The following is a 20235-nucleotide window of genomic DNA, read 5'->3' as shown; positions in this document are numbered from 1 at the left end:
TTTTTTGGCAGCTGCAGCACACTGCTGGCTCATATTTCAGTGATTGGCCACTCGGACTCCAAGATCCCTCTCACAGTTACTACTATTGAGCCAGGTACCACCTATACTGTACCTGTGCATTTGTTTTTTCTTGCCTAAATGTAGAACCTTACTTTTTTTCACTATTGAATTTCATTTTGTTAGATAGCGCCCAGTGTTCATGTCTGTCAAAATCCTTCTGTATCTTAAATCTTAAGCCTATCTTCTGGAGTCCTGGCTATTCCTGCCAACTTGGTGTCATCTGCAAATTTGACGAATTCCCCATCTATCCCCCAATCCAAATCATTCATGAAGATGTTGAAGAGCACTGGGCCCAGAACAGAGCCCTGGGGCATCCCACTACACACTTTCCTCCATGTAGATGCAGTTCCATTGAGGACCACATGCTGAATACGGCCAGTCCGCCAGCTATGAACCCATCTGGTGGTGATGCTGTCTAACTCACATTTTTCTATATTATGAAGTAGTAGGTTGTGGTCTACTTTATCAAATGCCTTACTGAAGTTCAATTTTGATAAAACAAAGAAGATGTTCAGTTGTCTCCCTCTACTTATAATTTGTTTTTTGTTTAAATTTTTATATCTCAGCAGTGAATTATCGCATGGAGATTGTGGATTCAATAAATGTGTTAAATACAACAGCTACCTTCGGTACACTGAAGCCCATAGCTTGGTATGTGGAGCTTTGAGGCAAGGGTGTTGAAGACAGAGATGGATCCCTCAATGGGATGAATAAGGAAGAGTGGAGACTCAGTGTTCTTGACCTCATTGAGCGGTACCATTGTTGGTCCATCTGGATTAACCAAGAGACTATTCAAATCCACATTGAGTTGCTCAGTTTGACCGCCTTTGGTTTCCTGGGATAATACTAAAGACAAGATATAGACACATTCACACAATGAAGTACAAGATTTATAAAAGATGGTCTGGCACACGTCTAAATTTTTTTTTTAAAACTTTAACTTGTGAAGCGCTAGGATCCAAACCAACTCTGATTCAGAAATTCAGGTCAGGGGTGGGCAATTCATTTTCCCAAGAAGCCACATGAGAAACTAGGACTATTGTAGAGGGCTGAAACCAATAGGGCTGTGAAGGTGCTTAGGCATGCATCCATGCACATATTTAAACTGGAAAAAAAAATAGCAAGCGTCTTCCAAATAAAAGCAATCCACATGGGCTGGACAGGGTCAACCAAAGAGTTGGATGTGGCCTGTGGCTACAAAACGCCCAGGTCTGTCTAGTTAGTTATTCATACTTACTGTCCTGAGTCCCAGATTTAGAAGAAAATTCCCGTAGTTTGTTAATGGTAAGCAACCGTACATCTCTCATTGGCATGACAATATCATAGTCCCGCTCCAGAGTCTGGCGGACTTCAACTCCCATCAGGGAATCCAAACCCAAATCAGCCAGAGAGGTGTCAGCATTCAGACTGTTCACATCACGGACACCTGAAGAAGAAGGAAAAAAAGCTTGCTTAATGTCATGTGGGCACGGCCCTTTTAGGCTGTCTCTTCTAGATTTAGCACTTGTTTGACAGCTTTCCTCACTTTACTGACTTGGCATCTTTTGCTGGGATTGCTATTATATAATTCTAATTGCTCAACTCTTTATGGGATGGATGAAATATGATTTGAGTTATTTATGAGATGCAGGGCAGCTGTTTTTAGGCAAAACTTAAAATACAATTATTTCAGTACGGTCAGCCACATTTCAACTGTATACATTCTGCAGATCATTTTGTTTAAAATTTAACCAGGGTGTGGAATTACAAAGAAAGCTCATTAACCCATGAGAGAAGTCATCTGGGGGTGAGACGCCTCGGTGGATTCAGAACCAAAGGGATGGTTTGCTGCACTGCATAACCTTTTCTGTACTACCCCACTTCTTCTCTGTCTTTGCAATACACATAGTTACACAGACAGCTTAAGAGAAACTTAAGAGCTGCCTGTTCTCAGACGACATGACATCAAGCCCTCAGGTTTCCATCCTAGCTTTTAGAAATGACGGGACTTGCAAACCAACAGACGCCCCCTGAGCCACTAGGGATGAAAACAGAAATGTATATGAAGGGCATACAGATGAATGCAAAAGAGCCTGATTACCAATAATGAATTAATAAAGATAAAATAAAAAGTGAAAGCTCAGCAATTGCCATATACATAAACAACATTTGCCATGGCACAACAGAGGGCATTATCCCCCATCCAAAAGTCGTATCTTGACTGTGACTCACGGAAAACAAGGCAATAACACGCAGCAAGTGAGACAGAAGGGAAGGGAGAGCTGGAAAGGGGAGAATGGGGAGGAGAACATGTTGCTTCTCAGCAAAAAAAAAAACACCTCCTTGCCTTTTAAAAAATCATGACTAGCATTTAAATCATGTTTCAACATGAGCAGCTGGAAAGCCTTCACTATTTCAGCAATTAACCATCCCTTTCACTTGTAACTTCCTACTAAGTCATTTTATATTAATTTCTTATTTTAGAAACTCCAGCCCGTGCTTGTTCTTCACAGATAACTTGTGGTGTTATTTTGATTCTGCGCATTCAGTTTCAGTGTCTCTATAGTATTTTCTGCCTTCTTTTACGTTTTAAAGAAGAGAGGACTGACTATATCAGTTCAAATCTTTAAACCTCTACAGGCACTCCTCTGCATTGTTCTGATTTCTCTTTCTCCCACATCTACTCCTACTTGATCTACAGCAACCTCAATTTCTCCATCCGCAATTTAGTAACATCTTCAGGGCTAATCCCTATGGACACTTCTGCAGAAGCTCTCCAACTCTGTGAAATCATCTTCAGAAAATAACAGACCTGACTTCATAAGGGTAGAAGGTATGGTTAAAGAGGGAGTCAAGCTATTCTCCAAAGCACCTGAGGGCAGGACAAGAAGCAACGGGTGGAAACTAATCAAGGGGAGAAGCAACCTAGAACTAAAGAGAAACTTCCTGACAGTTAGAACAATTAACCAGTGGAACCACCTGCCTCCAGAAGCGGTGAATGCTCCAACACTGGAAGTTTTTAAGAAGAGACTGGACAGCCATTTGTCCGAAATGGTATATTATTATTATTATTTAGGATCACATTATACCTTGCAAACAGCTATATGAAATTATGGAATAACAGCAATGGATTGTGTGAAAAAAAGGGTAACAATAACACAGAAGCCACGTACAGAACTGTTTCGAATCTACAATTAACCTACTTAGTGTACAATACATATTTTCCCCTTTTGAGATGACATGCCTCCTCTGTCACCAATCCGGTCCTCTGGTTCAGCAATCACCCCGGGGGTCAGATGGCCCTGACCTTGCTGTTCTTTAGGAAAGCCTTAGAAAGGTGGCTCTGCCAGTAAACTCTAGGCTGAGTGATTTGTGTACCCACAGGAATGCTATGGGACTTTGAAGTTTTTGTATTCGTTGGGTGGGTTATTATTTTTCTTTTAATAGGTTGGACTTAGAAATAAGCAAGATAAATACTTAAGAAAGAGAAACCACAGCTCAACGTTTTGGTTCTCAGTGATACTAACCGAGAATGTGAGCAACAGCTTCCACAAGATCCCTCTGGCTACCTCCATCACTTTTGGCCAACATTTTTTCAGCTAAGACAAAACTGGACATGACGGGGTGAGGCTGGTTGAGGAAGTGATCCAACACATCCAAGCATGAGCTGATCCTTTGGGGTAGAGTTCCCCCAATCACAGTATCATTTGTGCCCATTGTCTCCAAAACAATTCCTACATCACCAATGGCACCCCACTGTACTGCTAGACCTGGAGGGGAAAAAAAGGGTGTGGTGGTTATTAAAGAGGACAGGAATAAAATATAAGAATATTATTGTTTATGAGCATAAGGATGTGGTAATGTGTTGGAAGAATCAGATAACAGGTACTTAAGTCTATGTAATCTTGCTTTAATTTATGTCTTTATACATCCAATTTGTCAAGGTGGAAAAGTAATATAATTACCAGGAAGGCCATCATGTCGCCGCTGTTCGCAGATACGTTCCATAGTAGAGTTGGCAAAACCATAATTACTTTGGCCGGCATTTCCTCTTCCACAGCTTACTGAAGAGAAGGCTACAAAGTGATCCAGTTTTGGGCATCTTTGACGGGTTACTCTGGATTAAAAAAACAGACAAGATTATTGCTTCTTTTCAAAGAGATCCTTCACTTGCTCACCATCATCAGCTTTAAGCAAAACAACAGTTCTTCACATGACACTTACTGGTCCAAATTAAGTGTGCCCGAATACTTGGGTTTGTTGACTTCATAGAAAAGTTCTGCGGTCTGATTTTCCAGCATAGCATCTTTCAGCACCTGTAGAAACAACAACAAATATGATCTCTCAGACATAGAAAAATACCTTGTTCCCATTTCAAAACAATTATGCTATACCTATAATTATCTTTACATTTAATGTGAACATTTTACAAAAATGAAAATAGTAACTATTGTTTGGGGGTGGCAGTTGAAAAAAGAATTAGGCAATCCTATAGCACCGGAGGCAAGAGTTAAACCTTACCACCACCAGTTCTCAGACATGATCTTTGTTCATGATCTAATATTTTATATTTTATATTTTTAAGAAGGGCAAACATTCTTTGAAGATAAAATCTAGACAGCTCTAAAATAATGATCCAACCAATATAATGTTGAAATATACATTAGTGTTTCCACTCAACCAATGTCAAATATATCTTTTTCCATGTTACTGCAGTGTTTCTTCCCCCTTTTCATTCTTTCCTCCTCAATAATTAAAAATTTAAAAAATTCATTTGATCACTACTTCTCTTTTTTGAGGCACTATTTGATTAAGGTTTTGGCTGAGGAATGCTAAATATTAGATATGGAGATATTCACTCACAGTTTAAGATGAGATCATCTAATTACCACTTTCTGAATCATTATACAAAACTGAAAAAGCCACACTGCAAGAACATTACACTTCACTACATTTCCAATTTTTTTTAAAAAATATATATTCAAAATTGCATATATTTGGTAAAAAAAAAAAACCTCACCAAACATACCTCCCTCAAAAACTATGTTAGTGAAACAGCATACCAAAAGCACTGTATCTGTTAAAAATGCTTGCCAAATTATATACCTTAAGCAAAACTGTCTACAAAATATACGTAAATTAGGAAGAGTACCCGCAAAAAAGTACATTGTTTTTCAGGCACCCTTTTTTAAAATCTGAAAACTGATGAGAAAATAGGATAAAACAAAGGTTAGAAAAACGGAAGAAACAAGAATGGACAAATCTTTGGCGGATGGGGGTCAGATCTGTCTGTTTCTAGAGTGATCCACAATAAACAGTCAAATAAAACGAATCTAAAGAGAGATAAACAGCAGAGAAGAAATTAACCGAACTATGGCCATGCCGAGAGCCTGTCACTCACCATCGCCAAATTGAAAATACCCCCAACAGGTCCTAGTTGAGAAGCTTCTTGTATTAACTGCTGTGCTCCCTCAAGAGTAGCAACATCGCTGGTTGACACGAGAACCTGGACTCCAAGCTGTTTCCATTCTTGCACTCGTTTAGCCTGATAACCTGAAAATCAGGAGAGTCTGTTAACTAGCTGCGGTTATACTATATTTTTGGCTATTAAATCATCAACGCAATGAATATGAATTAGGCAAACTCTTGGAGACAGTGAAGGGCGGGTGGGCTGGCGTGTTGTGGTCCATGGGGTTGCAAAAAGTCAGATACAACTTAGCAACTGAACAACAACAAAATTTACCTTTCCATTGTCTGCTGAGGAAGGTATGTGCTGTTTTGCATGCACATATATGTCTGATAACCAAATGGGGAAATAAATCAGTTTTATGATCATATAATGATCCTACTGATGATCATGGAATACATCATTGTTTCTTTCTGAGATAAGCCTACAGTACTAAGAGATGGCAAAATTGACTTCTTTGCTTAGAGAATGATCAACGTTAACATTTACTGTACTAATGACTGGAAACCCCTTATGGACTTTGACAATGAGCTGATGGAAAAAGGAAAATTGTGATGTAATAATAGAGAGAAGGTAAAATATAAATGCATTTATAACCGCTGGCAATAAATAGAATTGGAAGCTGCTCCTTTATATATTTTTCTTTTCTTTCTCTGTTTTCTTTCCTACTTATTCATCATTCTTCCTTCTTTTCTTTTTGTTTCTTTTCTAACACTTGTATTGCTTTTATCTTTTTGTTAAAAATTTCTTCAATAAAAATTATATTTAAAAACGAATCTTGTTATCAGGGATAACAGAAAATGAAGGCTTTGTGTGTGTGTGTGCGCGCGCAAAATCATATATTCAAGATTTTTTTTCTCTTAGTACTTTAGCAGTACTATTCTCTTTCTATCTTTGCATGCAAAATCTTACAGGTGGTATAATTCAGAGTTTAGTTACATTAACTTCCACAATTTAATTTTTATTTCTGATTTCCCCCCTTCACTGAAAAGGATTGATTTTTTTTCTACAACTGGAAGAAACAAAAATACCACAATTGACCTTTATTTTGTGATTAGTATATTCTCCGTTTCTCTTAATTTTTTTGTTAGATCCTTTAAAAGTAAATATCATTTTTTGTTCTTGCTCCAGATAAATTGCTTTTTTTTTTAGCAATAGGAAAAGTTTATCTCACAATTATTATCTCAAAATTCCATCTTAAGCTTTTTCAAACCACTCCTTGCTCTTGACTGAAATATAGCCTTTGCCGAGAGCAAAACTAAAATTTGCATCTCCAGTCTGGGATCAGGGAACTCGGTCTTCCCTATTGTTTGCTCAACATACCTGTCCGGATGCCTGAACGAGATGTCAGCACCAGCATTTTTGCCCCTCTTTCAACCAACCATTGAGCCAGTTCGAGCCCAAATCCTCCAAGACCTCCTGTGATGATGTATGACTTGTTTGGTGGGCAAGATGTTCGGGAGATGGCTGGAATCGGCGTTAAACTAGTTTCCTTTGTGGGAGAATTCTTCTCTTCTTCATGGATCTAGAAAAATAGCACAGCTATTTCGTCATATAGGTCAAAATTGACTTATGCTCTCTCTCTTTTTTTAAAAAAACAGAAATAGCTCTAAATTATGGTATAGCAGGAAATGCTATCCTGGAGATATTATAATCGTAAATGGATCATAATGTTTTGGTTTTTTTAAAAAAAATCATTATAAAATAGGAAGCATGCGACTGAGATGGGTGGCATATAAATTCAATGAAATAACAACAACAGTAGTAATAAAAAACACGTAACTGTATATTCTGGCAATGTGAGAGCCTATAACAATTCTCATAACGCTCTTCTCAGTGCAGAAATTCAAATTATCAACATCCCTATCCAGTTTGTGTTTGAACATGTCCAGGGAGAAGGAGCACGCTACTTTCCTCAGTAATTGGTTCCACTGTTGGACTGCTCCAACTGTTAGGAAGTTTTCCTAACACAACCAGCCTTCCTGTAACAGTCTTTATTAATGTACCCCCTGCATTCTTGGACGGTAGGCAGCAAGTTATCAGCTTCTGTATGATACTCTACCAAGTATTTGAAATATGGTCTCTTGAGATTGCCTTCCTCAAAGCAAAAAAATACCTATTTGCCTCAGTTTTTTGTGGTAATTTCATTCCCACTCTAATAATCCTTGTTTTCTTTCTCTGCACAACTTCTCTGTCAGGTCCTTTGCTGAACAATGATATAGTATATTTAATTTGCAACACTCCCACAATTTATTAAGCAAGTTATGCAGACAAAAAATACAACGCAATCAGTCTGGCAAATTGCTTCTTGACAAATCTAGTCAGTGGGTTCTAGTAATCACTGCCTTGTTTTCAAGGTAGAGAAACAGCAATAATTTTAAGATCTTCTCTAAAATCTTTCTACTCATCAATATTAGACTGATTGGCCTGAATCTTTGTATACCTTCCCTCACTTGTGAAAAAGGGACATCCCCTCCTTGCAGTCATCTGATATTTCATCCATTCTCCAGGAGTTTTTTTTTAAAAAAACAAGAGAGGATTGGACAGACCATAAGGAAATTCCTTCAGTTCCCTAAGAGGTAGTCCAAGACTTTGAAAATTTGAAGTTATTCAAGATACTATATTTGTATGACGCTCAAACTGAATTCCTGTTCCTTCAACCCATCTCTTCTCAACTGTCTGGTGAAATATATTCTATTTTCTGAGAAAACTCTCAAATCAAAGTAAGAGCTCAGGTAGAGCTATCCTTTTGTTGTTAAGTGCTATTAATTATCATTATGTTGGCTTTATTAAATAGCTCGTTTACTGATTTTTTTTCTCTTTATTTTGACCATATCTGATAATTTGTTCTGTTTTGCTTAATTTATTTTATTAATCTGTATTTTAAACTTAATTAGGTTTTAAGAAGCTGCACAATAGATGTCATTGCTTCTGTTACTTTGTATTTTGCATGTTACTTTATTGTAAAATCCACAATTCAGATTCCATACTACTGTATTATTACTTCCACCATGGTTTTTTTGTTTTGGATCTTACTATTGTTAAAATCCTTTTATAAAAAAGACAAGGTATCAATATACATAGTAATAAATATGTAATAAATTCTAGCACTATAGAACAGTGGTGGTGAACCTATGGCCAGAAGAGGCACTCAGAGCCCTCTGTGTGGGCAAGCGCACCGTTCCCCAGCCCTGCCTCCCTCCATGGCCCCCTCATCACCAGCAGCCCCCCCCGGAGGAGAGTTGCCCCTGGGCAGCCAGGAAGTGGGGCGGGGCGGTTTTTGGGCACTCAGTCTCTATAAAGTTCGCCATCACTGCTATAGAAACACTATATACTAACCCAGCCTCTCCATTCTTCAACCCACTCTCTCCCCTCCCACTTCCTTTTTTTAACAGATATTCATAGCAGGTATCAGTATTCACAATTATATAGTACAGATTTCACAAAACCTTCTTGGACCATACCTGGATTACCACTTTTCCAATGTGTTTTCCTTGTGCCATGTATCTGAAGGCAGCTTCTATCTCTTCTCTGTTAAACGAAGTAGTCTGCAAAGGTTTTACTACACCATTTTTAATGCCTTCTTCTAGCAGGTTGGACACTGATTCCCACTCTTTGTTTTTTTCTTCGAAAATAGCATCTAACAGAATTCCATGAAAAGCCACGTTCTTCAGGAAAAGAGCCATTCCTACAAGAAGCAATGCAGTTATGACTCTTCTACCTTAATGTAGCTTCTGCTGCCAGCAAAATTGTCACACATTTTTAAAACAGAGGCAAAATCAGGTCAGCAAAACTGATAAAACTCATTTTTTGTGAAATGGTTCCTATGAATTTAATTGAAATAAAACATATAAAATTTAAGAAGAACTAGTTCTATGGAAGCTCCACCCACATAACTCTTCTACTCGAAAAGTTAGTTACAAGCATTACAGCATCATGATGCTAGGAAAAGGATGTTTAGGGTAAGAGCTGATTCAAGACATCTGTTAGTGCCTGCTTTGATAGGTGACATTTTTTTTTATGGTTAAATCAGGATATAAACCCAAAAGGTATGACTAAATTTGCAATCTGCCCAGTAGGGTTCAGAAATATCCTGCACATAGATACTCAGGCCAAAAAATATTACCAAGAGGTGTGTTGTTCGACAGGTCATATTTGCCAATTTCCAAGAAGCGCCCATGACGAGCAAGGCAACGAAGGCTAGCCTGGAGCTTCTCTTCCGATAAGGAGTTTAACACAAGGTCAACACCTGCAAAAATGTTCAACAAAGTCAATAACGTATCCTACAAGATTTGCATCTACACTCGTTACTTCTAATTAAAACTTCTAAACTGTAGAGAGATGGTCGCCTCCAATGTTTATACTTACCTCTGCCATTAGTAACTCTCAGTATGTGTTGTTCGAAGGAAGTATTTCTAGAATTGGCAAAGCTATTTGCATCAAGCTGAGGGAATCTTTTTTGGAGATATTCACGTTTCTCTTTGGAACCTGAAAACAGGAAAACATGTGTTTCTCTCAATTCAAATATCTTACAGACCCTTCCTTCTTCAGAGGCCTATAAGGAAGACAGAGAACGCCTTGAGCATCTACAGTGTGCGGTCAAAATCTGCCGGATGGTGCTACAACAATGTGACTGAAACCTATCCTTTTGTATGTAAGTGTGATGTTGATGTAGCTATCAAAGGGGTGGAACTTAGATCATCACTCCTGCCATCTTGAAGATTTTGATTTTGATCACTCCCATTTCATGGACCCCACTGAATAATGCCGGCCACAAGCATTGTTCTGATAAAGTGGCAACTGATAACAGCTGAAGAGACATAGAAATTAATCTACTCCAATATTTTTTTAAAAAAGTCAACCTGTCCTTATTTATTTCTCCCATGTTTAGTTTATATTGTCAGATAAAGCATATATTTAAGAAGTAAGAGAAACATCATTTTTCTCAGTTCTTCAAGCCATGTTTGTTTCTGAAAACAAATAACTTGTTAATGTATTCATTCATTCAATTTCTATAGCTGCCAATCTCGGCCCAGCTGCTGACAATTCCAAAAGTATAAAACAATTAAAAACATTTTTAAAAAACACCCAAAATAAATAAACTGCCCAAGATATCTGGCCAGTTAACAGTAAACCCAGGAAATGGGACTTAACAAATTCAGACCTGCAGGCTCAAGAACACAGCCAGGATTTTAAAGGCTTGAAAAAGGTCAACAGATAGGAGTCATTCTAAATTCTAAGGAGAGGTTATTCCACGTTGTTTCCTATGTTTTTCATTCCTTAGAGCAGAAAGCAAAGGTTACAGGGAGCTCTTAGAAAAAAAGGACGAAGCGGTTATTTGAATCCGTGAAAAGGCAGCTACCTACCCACAGTGGCAAAGACCTGGCAGCCCATGCTTAGAGCAACAGCAACGGCAGCTTGGCCCACACCTCCTGAGGCGGAGTGGATGAGAACAGAGTCGCCCTGCTTCATGCCCCCTCGAACCACCAAGGAATAGTAAGCAGTCGTGTAGGCCACTGGCACAGAAGCTGCTTCTTCCAGGGTCCTGAAAAATGAGAAGAAACTCTTTGCAGGCCCTTCACACTTCTGTTTTCCCCCCTTGTCAGTTTTCATCATAGCTCTTGTTGTGAAGAAGAGAGGCAACACGGAATCTGCACTTTCCTTTCTCAAGGGGTCGTTCCACTATCTGTGCTCATGACACCATTTTAAAACTGCATCTTTTCATCCAGAAGCAGAATCACTCTAGTGGCTAAATTAAACATTAAGTGAGTCCTCCCCTCCCAACTTTTTTCTTTATACTAGCAGCTGATCATAAGAATGCTGTGGTAAATGAAAAATTAATGCCAGAAAATGTTTGCTTGGTTGCTTTTTCCCTCTTCCCTGCATTCTCTCTTTACATAAGCCAGATCTGAACATGTTAATTTCCAGACTGTAATTTTAAAAAGTTCTTAAAGTAGAATATATATTAACAGTCCATTCAGTCTCTTAAATTTAGTTACTAGGACCCCCAGGTATTCATTACCCTACTTGATAAAAGAATCCTAAGTAAAAATTGGAGGACTCCAATAAAATCAAAGGCCCTGCATTTTCCCCATCAAAAAAGCAATTACGGGAAAAGCAAAGAAGTGGGGAAATAGTTACTGATATTGTTTTTCTACAGAAATGAAAAAGACTGACAAGATTTCTAAACCACTGTATGATGAATGCAAGTAGACAAAAAAAAATGTTCTGCTACCGATAATGTTTCTTACATTAAATTACAGCTTAGTTTGCAAATGTAGGGATAAAATATGAGCAGCTTAGTTCCACAGGGAGTGCAAAGTAACTAGACTTACCAGTTTTGTGGCACTTCCCACAGGAATCTCTTCTCACAGTCTACCACGGTAGCAAGTCCTTTAGCTGGTAGTAAACCCATTACTCTTTTCCCTGCAGGATCATATCCTGAGAACTCCATTCCTAACATGCATTGCTGCAGTGTCCAATTTCCTGGAAAAAAAAGTTGACTGTTCCCGTGAAACTGCTATAAGAACATGCAACTGCAGACATTTATGGATTTTAATGTCCTTACTTATGTCTTAACCTTCCCATGCACACTGATGGTGGAAAAGAGATACATAAGTCAATTTTGGTCTGCGACTTGAGTATCCACAGCTAGAAATTGCAATGGGAGAAAATAATTTCTAATGTTTAACGATTTAGCATTTGACTGAATGTATTTGATTTGCTCTGCCTATCAAAACTATAGCACTAACTTTTCCACTTCTGAGTTCAACCCACAGAAAGACTGGCAATTGCTTAGAATATGTGACCCTCAATGACTTTCCAATTTCTCCTCAGATAAGGTCACTGCTCTTCCCCAGAATTCTGATTTTGGCTTGTAGAGTTTGATAAGATTCTCCAGCAGGAACATTTTAAAGTGCCAACTGCAGGCAGTTTAACTCAGAGATAGGCACATCAACAAGGAATCCCACTTGAAAGTGGTCTTAATTTAAAAATGATCTTAATATTTTAGCATTCCTGACACCAAAATTCTCCTTCAAAGTGTTCCTGGTACCTGTGGGGTGGGTGTGGAGATTTTAGCCCTATTCTTGTCTTAGCATATATGGATAAGACTCAGGACGGATTCAGCTCACCTCTGATCCTATTCTTTATCTAATTGAGAACATTATCAGGCTAATATCAAATTTCTTCGCTGAAGATGTCTATACTCCAATCATTTTTACAGATATTGTATCAAGCCATGCTTATACTATCTTAGCTGAAGAGTTAATCTTTCCTTTATGAAGAAAATATATATAAAATTATTTATCTTAGGACATACATATATAATAGAAACCTTTTATATTTCCATAACTTTAGTACCATTTAAGCCTCTTCATCCTGACAATAGGTTCTAATCATTGCCCATTAGGCAATAATTTAAGAACACTCAAGTGGAGATGAGCCTCTGGAAATGTTTTTTACACAAACCTGCTTTGTAACAAGCCACAGCACTAGATTATTTAACTGTTGTAATTGGTAATTACTTTTCAAGGTCTTTATTACAGTTCATTTAGTGATCGTTTGAAGTTACAACGGCACTGAAAGACTTATAACTGTTACAGCATCCCCCATGGTCACGTGATCAAAATTCAGATGCTTGGCAACTGACTCATATTGCAGCCTTCTGACAAGCAAAGTCAAGGGGGAAACTAGATTCACTTAACAACCACGTTACTAACTTAACAACTGCAGTTATTCACTTAACAACAGTGGCAAGAAAGTTCATAAAATGGGGCAAAACTCACTTAACAACTGTCTCACTTAGCAATATAAATTTTGGGTTCAGAGGACTACCTGTACTATTCTGAGCTTCCATCGAGTTATCCATACTCAATTTTAAAACAAGCATCTCTTTCTTTGAACTACTTCTATATGATATGTAATATGTTTCTCTAAGAAACAGGTGAATTAATGTATGCAAACTAAAATACTGCAAAGCCTCTGCTAAAACAAAAGCAACTTACCAGGAATAGCATCTGGAGAGAGTTTTCCCGTGGCCAACATAATGTCACGGAAATTTAGAGATGCATAATGGATTTTGCACAGTTGGACATTAGGGCTGCTTGTGGAGAAATGCTGAAGTGGGGAAGAAATCCAGCGAAGAGAGGAAAGATCCCCACGTGTCAAAACATTCACAAATGCATATTCAGTAACCTCTAGAGATTGAGCTGGAGGAAATTGGGAGACGTACAACTTAGCATTCTTTCATTTTACAGACGCAAACATGGCAAACTTATTTTCCTCTTTAAACATTGGGAAAAGCCTGAGTTAATTAGTTAGAATGGAACATTCCATTCTAACGTTCCCAAAGCTTTGGGTTTCTAAAGTAAACTCACTACAGGACAATTCATACCACTCATTTGTACTGAAAAGGCATTCACTGTTACCCAGAATTGAGACAAGAGTCACAAGAAGACTATTTACATTTATAAAGAATACAGAGATTAAGTGAGAGACAGTGAAGCAAATGTTTATTTTTTTTTTCCTCATCCTTTTGTGAACACACGTTACATTTTGTAATAAAACTCACCTTGCTTTAGTGGGAGATGTCTGAAAGAGCCCCACTTTCCATCACGGTAAATATTCATGACCAAATCATGCTTCAGAATTGTTTGCATTTCTTTAGCAGAAGAGTTGGTGGGTGGGCTAGGAGAAGCAGCATCGAGACTGGAGATGAAGAGGCACCTAGGAAGTAAAAGACACAGTTTAACCTATTTCTTATTTCTCCCTAGTAGTTTTAGGAAATATATAGTGTCATTAAATATGATATTGTTCTACCTGATCCTGTGACCACCAGGTTCTTGACGGAGACAGTTCACCATACCGACAACTCCAGAAGTACCACAGTTAGCTGCAGTCAACCACACAGCGTGTTCAGAAGGTTCTGCTAGCATTTCCTGAAAGAGAAATACCGTATTTAGTTGTCACGGAATAGTGATTTCCATAATGCATAATATGAAAATAGCAACTCTCAAATTTCACAGGATTTGTAGACTAAAAGTTGAAATCCTTTTAACCGACTGCTATAAAAATCTAGTTGGGAAACTTAAGAAAAAGAAAGAAAACCAAGTACTTCTCAGTTTTTACCTTCAAAGATTCCACCCATTTATAATCGGTTTCATCCACCGGCAGGAAAATGGGCTTCTTGGTAGGAAGTGGTCGACGGCATAAGAAGATGGCTGCACCAAAAGAAGACCTTTTCACAGCTACTAAATTCAGATTAGACTTCTTAAATAAGTCCTCCCATTCTACCTGCCAAACCAAGGAAAATTAAAATTATAGTAAATCACCCAGTCATTTGATTCTTGAAGAGTAATCTTTCTCATGTTGTTTAATAAACAAACATTAGAATGCTGTTCTTCTGTTGCCTATCATTTAGTTTCTTTCTGATGCTCTTACCTTTAACTTACTTGCTACCTCTAGAACACTACATCCCTAACCTGCCATTAAGAATATATTTAATGATAACTTGTGTGGAATAGTCTAGGGCTTGGGAGCCTGTGAAGTAAACATGCTTAAAATTATGTTTTATTGTCTAATGTTGACTCAAAAGTAAATCTCAGAGAATTCAATTGAATTATTAATGTATAGATGCATACAAGCATTCATCTATCAATCTATTGTCCCTCCCCCACATTAGTCAATTTCACTATACCTACTGGATCTATCAAGATAGCTTCTTTTCATATTTAATTCTTGTAGAAATTATGTCAGTCAGGTAACTAGGATCAGAGCTTGGTCCTTTTTCAGGTCCTATCCTCATTTTATTATGTAAGGTGAACAGTAATTTTCTATTATTTGGACTGATGGAAAAGGGATTTTTTTATTCTTGTCAACCTGAGGTAAATGACTGGTAGTTATTTAAATACATTATGGCTATTCTACTCAAGACTTTAAAAAAACCTTTTAGACTACACTATACCTTTTCCACTCTGAAATGTAAAAGAAAATAAAAATCTTTCCCCATCTGGCATCTTTTAGATCAATGTTTCTCAACCTTGACAATTTTAAGGCATGTGGACTTCAACTCCCAGAATTCCACAGCCAGCAATGCTGGCTGTGGAATTCTGGGAGTTGAAGTCCACATGCCTTAAAATTGTCAAGGTTGAGAAACACTGTTTTAGATAGATGTACTGAGTTGATAGTTCCTAGAATTCCCCAACCAGCAGAGCTGAGGGTTGGACAACACCATTCTGAAGCAGCTGAAGAGAACTAGGAGGGCGTATTTCATACCTGATTTAGAAGGCCTGGTTTATCTTGAAGCTCTGGGGATGTAAGAAAAGCAACTATTTCTCCTAGGGTTTCTCCTTTCAGAAGAGTGTGCAATAAAATGAAACCACCATCCTTCACTGTGGCTGCCATGTTAGAAAGTGTTTCGGCCGGCTTGCTGAGAGCATTCAGTGAGCAGTTGCATACTAGGAGATCAGCATTCATCAAGCTTCCAGGAGGAGGACTGGCCGGATCCCACTGCTCAATAGAGGCACCGATTTCCTGCAAATCGTTCTCGTGTGATGCCAGATTGTTTAGTACTCGGTCAGTGGCGGTGTAGTCTAGTTGCAACATGGGCTGAGTGTTTAAGATGCTTGTAACTCGTGAGAATAGATGCCCATCTCCTGCTAGAGTCTGAAAGAGCAAAATAAAAGTGTGTGTGTGTATGTGTAAGTATACACACATATACACACACACACACCGAGGTAGTCCTTGTTCAGCAACTGCCTTGTTTAGCAATTCTTTGCAGTTGCAACAGTAATAAAAAAGTGACTTTTGACCAATCCTTGTGTTTACGACCTTTGCAGTCTTTAAAGCAAAGGAAAGCTGAAGTAAGATCATAAGCACAGTCATGGTTTCACTTATTGACTGCTTCAATTAATGACCTAGTTTCTGGTCTCAAATGTGATAATTAAACAAGGACTACCGGTATTAATGCATGGGGGACACACGCACATAGAAAGAGCAAGTGGACTGTAGAATTGCTTCGTAGTTACCTCTATGATTTTCATCTTGTGACTGGTAGTATTCTCCAGCACGACATCTACACAAGTCTTCAATTCAGCACAATCCAGCAAGCCATTGAGAAGAGAATCTTCTTGAAGATGCAGCTTTTCCCGAGTCACAACCTGTTCTAGTTCTGAATAGAGGTTTCCATTTAGCTCTAGGCGGCAGATTTCAGCAAGGATATGAGCAAGACCCTTCTGTTCAACTTCGGCTTGTGTAGAGTTCATTAGAGTTTCCAGCCCAGGTATTGCTATCTTAACTCCATGCTTTGCTATCTTCTTCTGTAGGTTTTGGGTCAGCACTGGAAAGAAAAGAACCTATGTATAAAATGCTTTATAGTGCTGGTTTCTTCCAGTATTCTAGGTCAAAGCAACAACCATTTTTCACAGAACGTATTTAATTTAGTAGCATTTCTCTACATCTCCTAACTTGTTGAATTATATCCACATTATCCATGAGTCTATATGTCAAGGCTGCAGCTCCCAGAATTGTAAGCCAGCATGACTAAGTTACAGGAAGCTTTCTACTGTAGGTGTTTAGGGATGTGCAGCACTTTGCATCCAAAGCCAAACAATGCTTCAGAGTATGCACACTGCACTTGTCAGCACTTCCTTAAAAAAAGCTGATTTTTTTTTTTCTGGGCTCGAGTGTCAGGCATTCAAACTTTGGAAAACATGGATTTGAGTTGAGGAGACCCTGGTGGGGCATGACAAACTGCCTCTTAAATTTTTTTTAAGATCAAGCGGAAGGAAGATACGTTTTCATGAAAGAGGTACCAGTAAGCACAACATGTATTCCCACGCTTGCTCCTTTGCATCCAAAATGCAGTATGTCCCTACTTCATACACATACAGCATGTAACTTAGGGATCTTTGCTAAGAATTCTTCCTACCCGATATATTCATAACTAAATGTATGAGCACAAGAGATGGGCAATCTTTCAACCTCGAAGTTTAAATTTAAAGAGGCTGAAATGCCTCTTCAAGGACTGCTGTCCCCAGCTGATGCCTTCTAGATGTATTAGGATGATGCATGTTGGGAGGGGGGGGTCGACAAATTGAGATATGTTGATTTAGGAATTATTCATAGAGCCTTTGGGGGGGTTATTTGGTGACATCGTTCAAAAGGAGGGGGGATGCGACAAAGGTGGAAATGGGAGCAACAGATCTTTGGGAGACATCCATACCTTAATCGCACAAAAATCTGAAACAGACAGAAATTTCCATGAGGATCGAACAGAATGTGCAGCGATAACTCTCTCTTCATTGCTTACAGGATATATATCCTATCAAAAATCTACTTTAAGCATAAGGCACTTTTTACCTTTGCAGTGATCAAAACTAGACTGAAGCTTGGCATCAGACGACAAGCAGCCACTCTCATCATAGGGCACAAAGCAAAATTTCTCCAGGATGGGAGGAATCTGTTCCTGCTGTCGCCGAGGAGCTGTGCTAGAGTGAAGACCAGATATTTGAACAGCTCCTCCTGTAATGGTATCAAGGCAACGGTCCACTGCAACATCTAAAACTATAAGGCAAAGAGATTGTTAATGGACAGCACTGCAAAAGTAAACCAATCAGAAAAAAAAGCACTCCTTGGAATTCAGTCTTTGGGCTACAAAGTAATTCTAAATACAGGTAATCGACTTACAACAGTTTTGTATAGCGACTGTTTGAAGTTACAACAGCACTGAAAAAAGTGACATGGTCGTTTTTCACACTTGCGACCATTGCAACATCCCCATGGTCATGTGATCAAAATTCAGATGCTTAGCAACTGACTCATATTTATAATGGTTGCAGTGTCCTGGGGTCATGTGATTGCCTGATAAGTAAAGTCAAGGGGGGAGACAGATTCACTCAACAGCTGTGATACTAATTTAACAAGTGCAGTGATTCGCTTAACATCTGTGCCAAGAGAGATCGTAGAAATGGGGCAAAATTCATTTAACTGTCTCACTTAGCAAAAGAAATTTAGGGCTTAATTGTGGCCGTAAGTACAAAATTCATCTTACAATTCAGGCTGGAACAATCATTTTAACACATTGGCTTTTCCAAAGGAGCTGCAGATAGCAAAACATAAAAAAATAAATGGAAAAGTGCTCTTTACCTTCGGTCTCTTCAGTGTATTTGCGAACAAACTCTAGATGTAGTTTGGGGTCAATGCACACTGAACGAACTCTGGTTGGCAGCCGCAGATTTCGTCCCGTTTCCCCCAAAATCATCAAATGCAGCATGGTGTCAAGAAATGTCACCCAGTTCCCATTCCACAAAATTTTCCCAGAATTTCCTGCCAATGGGAAACAATCTAATTAGCACAGAACACCCCCTGCCACTGCAGTTTTGGTCAGAAGTTTTTTTTAAAAAAAAGAAGAAAGAAAATGCAGGAGAAAACTGTAGGCACAACAACACAGAATTACTCTGCTTTCCAAGTGTGAAATTCAAGAAAAATGTCCACAATTATCTTTACTTTCCCCAAATTTTCCCTAGTTGCCAAGCAAATATTTGTATTTCTGTATTTAGATTATAAATTTTGGATTACATTCCCCATAGTTCCAGACAGCATGTTATGCAGGAATTATGGGAGCTGTCAGCGGACACTTTGAAAGCACCAGATTAAAAAAAAAGTTTTCTATTTATTAGAATAATTAAAATTACATATACATCCCTTATTTCTCTTACAAAAAGTGTTCAAAATTACATATTAATAGAATATAATAAAATATTATATTAAAAGCTATTGTCAATTAATTTGAAATTTAATTAAATATTTTAATTTTGTTGGAGTAATAGCCATATTGATAGTATCTTGAAAATGAATTATAATAATTATAATAAAGTCAATTGCAAAATGCAGCTTTACTTGGAAAGCTTTCTCGTGACAGGGCCTTTAACACCAACGAACAACAACAGCTGCCTATCCTTGGTCTTTGGGAAGGACTCAGTAGGTGAACAAAAATGCCAAGTCCAGTCTAATCATCTGGATGATTGCAGGGCCAATCATAATAAACATAATAATGCTGATTTCTATGTAGATATGCTGTTACCATTACTGCTGGATTCCATGACTCCTTGAAACGTTGGCCCATAATCATAACCACGTAGACGAAGCTCTTTGTAAATGTCCCCCTTGGATAAGGAAATTCCTGAGCAGGGATCTGGCTGGTTTTTCAAATCAATAAGCTGGTTTCGAAAGTTATTGAGAGCAGTTTCTTCCAAAATGCAAATTTTTCCTAGTATGTCCAGCACATAGAGGAAAGAGAGAGAGTCAATAAGCAGGCACAGTCAGTATTTCTTTCTTTCATTCTTTCTTTCTTTTTTTGAAACACACAACCTGATACTATTTACTTACCACTCACAGCCAGATTTCCATTTCCGGATACTTCAAAACACTGGGAAGCAGTCATGAGTCTCACCTCTAACTGTGTTAAGCCTAAAAGGAAGACAGAAATTAATGAATTGTCTCTACATCCAAGTATCATATATCATATAGTTCTGGAACGAACTACCCCCCGAGATCCGGATGATTCCGGATCTCCTTACTTTCCGCCGCGCCCTCAAGACATGGCTTTTCCAACAAGCGGGCCTGGCCTAGGGAGGATTTTAAATTGGGTTTCTTAGAAATTTTAATTACCACAACTCTAAAATATTGGTTTTAATTTGGTTTTATTCGGTGGGGTTTGTGGGTTTGTT

At 38.3% G+C, this 20235-nt stretch overlaps 1 protein-coding gene across 1 annotated transcript in view; it reads right to left on the bottom strand.

Annotated features, from left to right (window-relative positions):
- FASN (fatty acid synthase) overlaps nucleotides 1-20235 on the bottom strand; it is a 47684-nt gene that overhangs the window by 4523 nt on the left and 22926 nt on the right. The window contains exons 17-38 of the mRNA XM_015817518.1: nucleotides 19895-19975; nucleotides 19590-19775; nucleotides 18653-18832; nucleotides 17867-18070; nucleotides 16534-16844; nucleotides 15782-16171; nucleotides 14636-14800; nucleotides 14327-14445; nucleotides 14079-14233; nucleotides 13513-13716; nucleotides 11842-11992; nucleotides 10873-11051; nucleotides 9875-9994; nucleotides 9633-9755; nucleotides 8971-9194; nucleotides 6830-7031; nucleotides 5441-5592; nucleotides 4264-4355; nucleotides 4005-4156; nucleotides 3567-3809; nucleotides 1298-1486; nucleotides 685-906 (exon numbers count right to left, since the gene is read on the bottom strand). Coding sequence (XP_015673004.1) covers nucleotides 685-906; nucleotides 1298-1486; nucleotides 3567-3809; nucleotides 4005-4156; nucleotides 4264-4355; nucleotides 5441-5592; nucleotides 6830-7031; nucleotides 8971-9194; nucleotides 9633-9755; nucleotides 9875-9994; nucleotides 10873-11051; nucleotides 11842-11992; nucleotides 13513-13716; nucleotides 14079-14233; nucleotides 14327-14445; nucleotides 14636-14800; nucleotides 15782-16171; nucleotides 16534-16844; nucleotides 17867-18070; nucleotides 18653-18832; nucleotides 19590-19775; nucleotides 19895-19975 — 4044 coding nt within the window. The remainder of the gene's footprint in view (nucleotides 1-684; nucleotides 907-1297; nucleotides 1487-3566; nucleotides 3810-4004; nucleotides 4157-4263; nucleotides 4356-5440; nucleotides 5593-6829; nucleotides 7032-8970; nucleotides 9195-9632; nucleotides 9756-9874; nucleotides 9995-10872; nucleotides 11052-11841; nucleotides 11993-13512; nucleotides 13717-14078; nucleotides 14234-14326; nucleotides 14446-14635; nucleotides 14801-15781; nucleotides 16172-16533; nucleotides 16845-17866; nucleotides 18071-18652; nucleotides 18833-19589; nucleotides 19776-19894; nucleotides 19976-20235) is intronic.

This window comes from Protobothrops mucrosquamatus, unplaced genomic scaffold (assembly GCF_001527695.2).
Source record: "Protobothrops mucrosquamatus isolate PMUCROS unplaced genomic scaffold, P.Mucros_1.0 scaffold600, whole genome shotgun sequence".
NCBI lineage: Eukaryota > Metazoa > Chordata > Lepidosauria > Squamata > Viperidae > Protobothrops > Protobothrops mucrosquamatus.
Note: the sequence above shows the minus strand (reverse complement) of the source record. Positions and strands in the feature narration are given on the sequence as shown.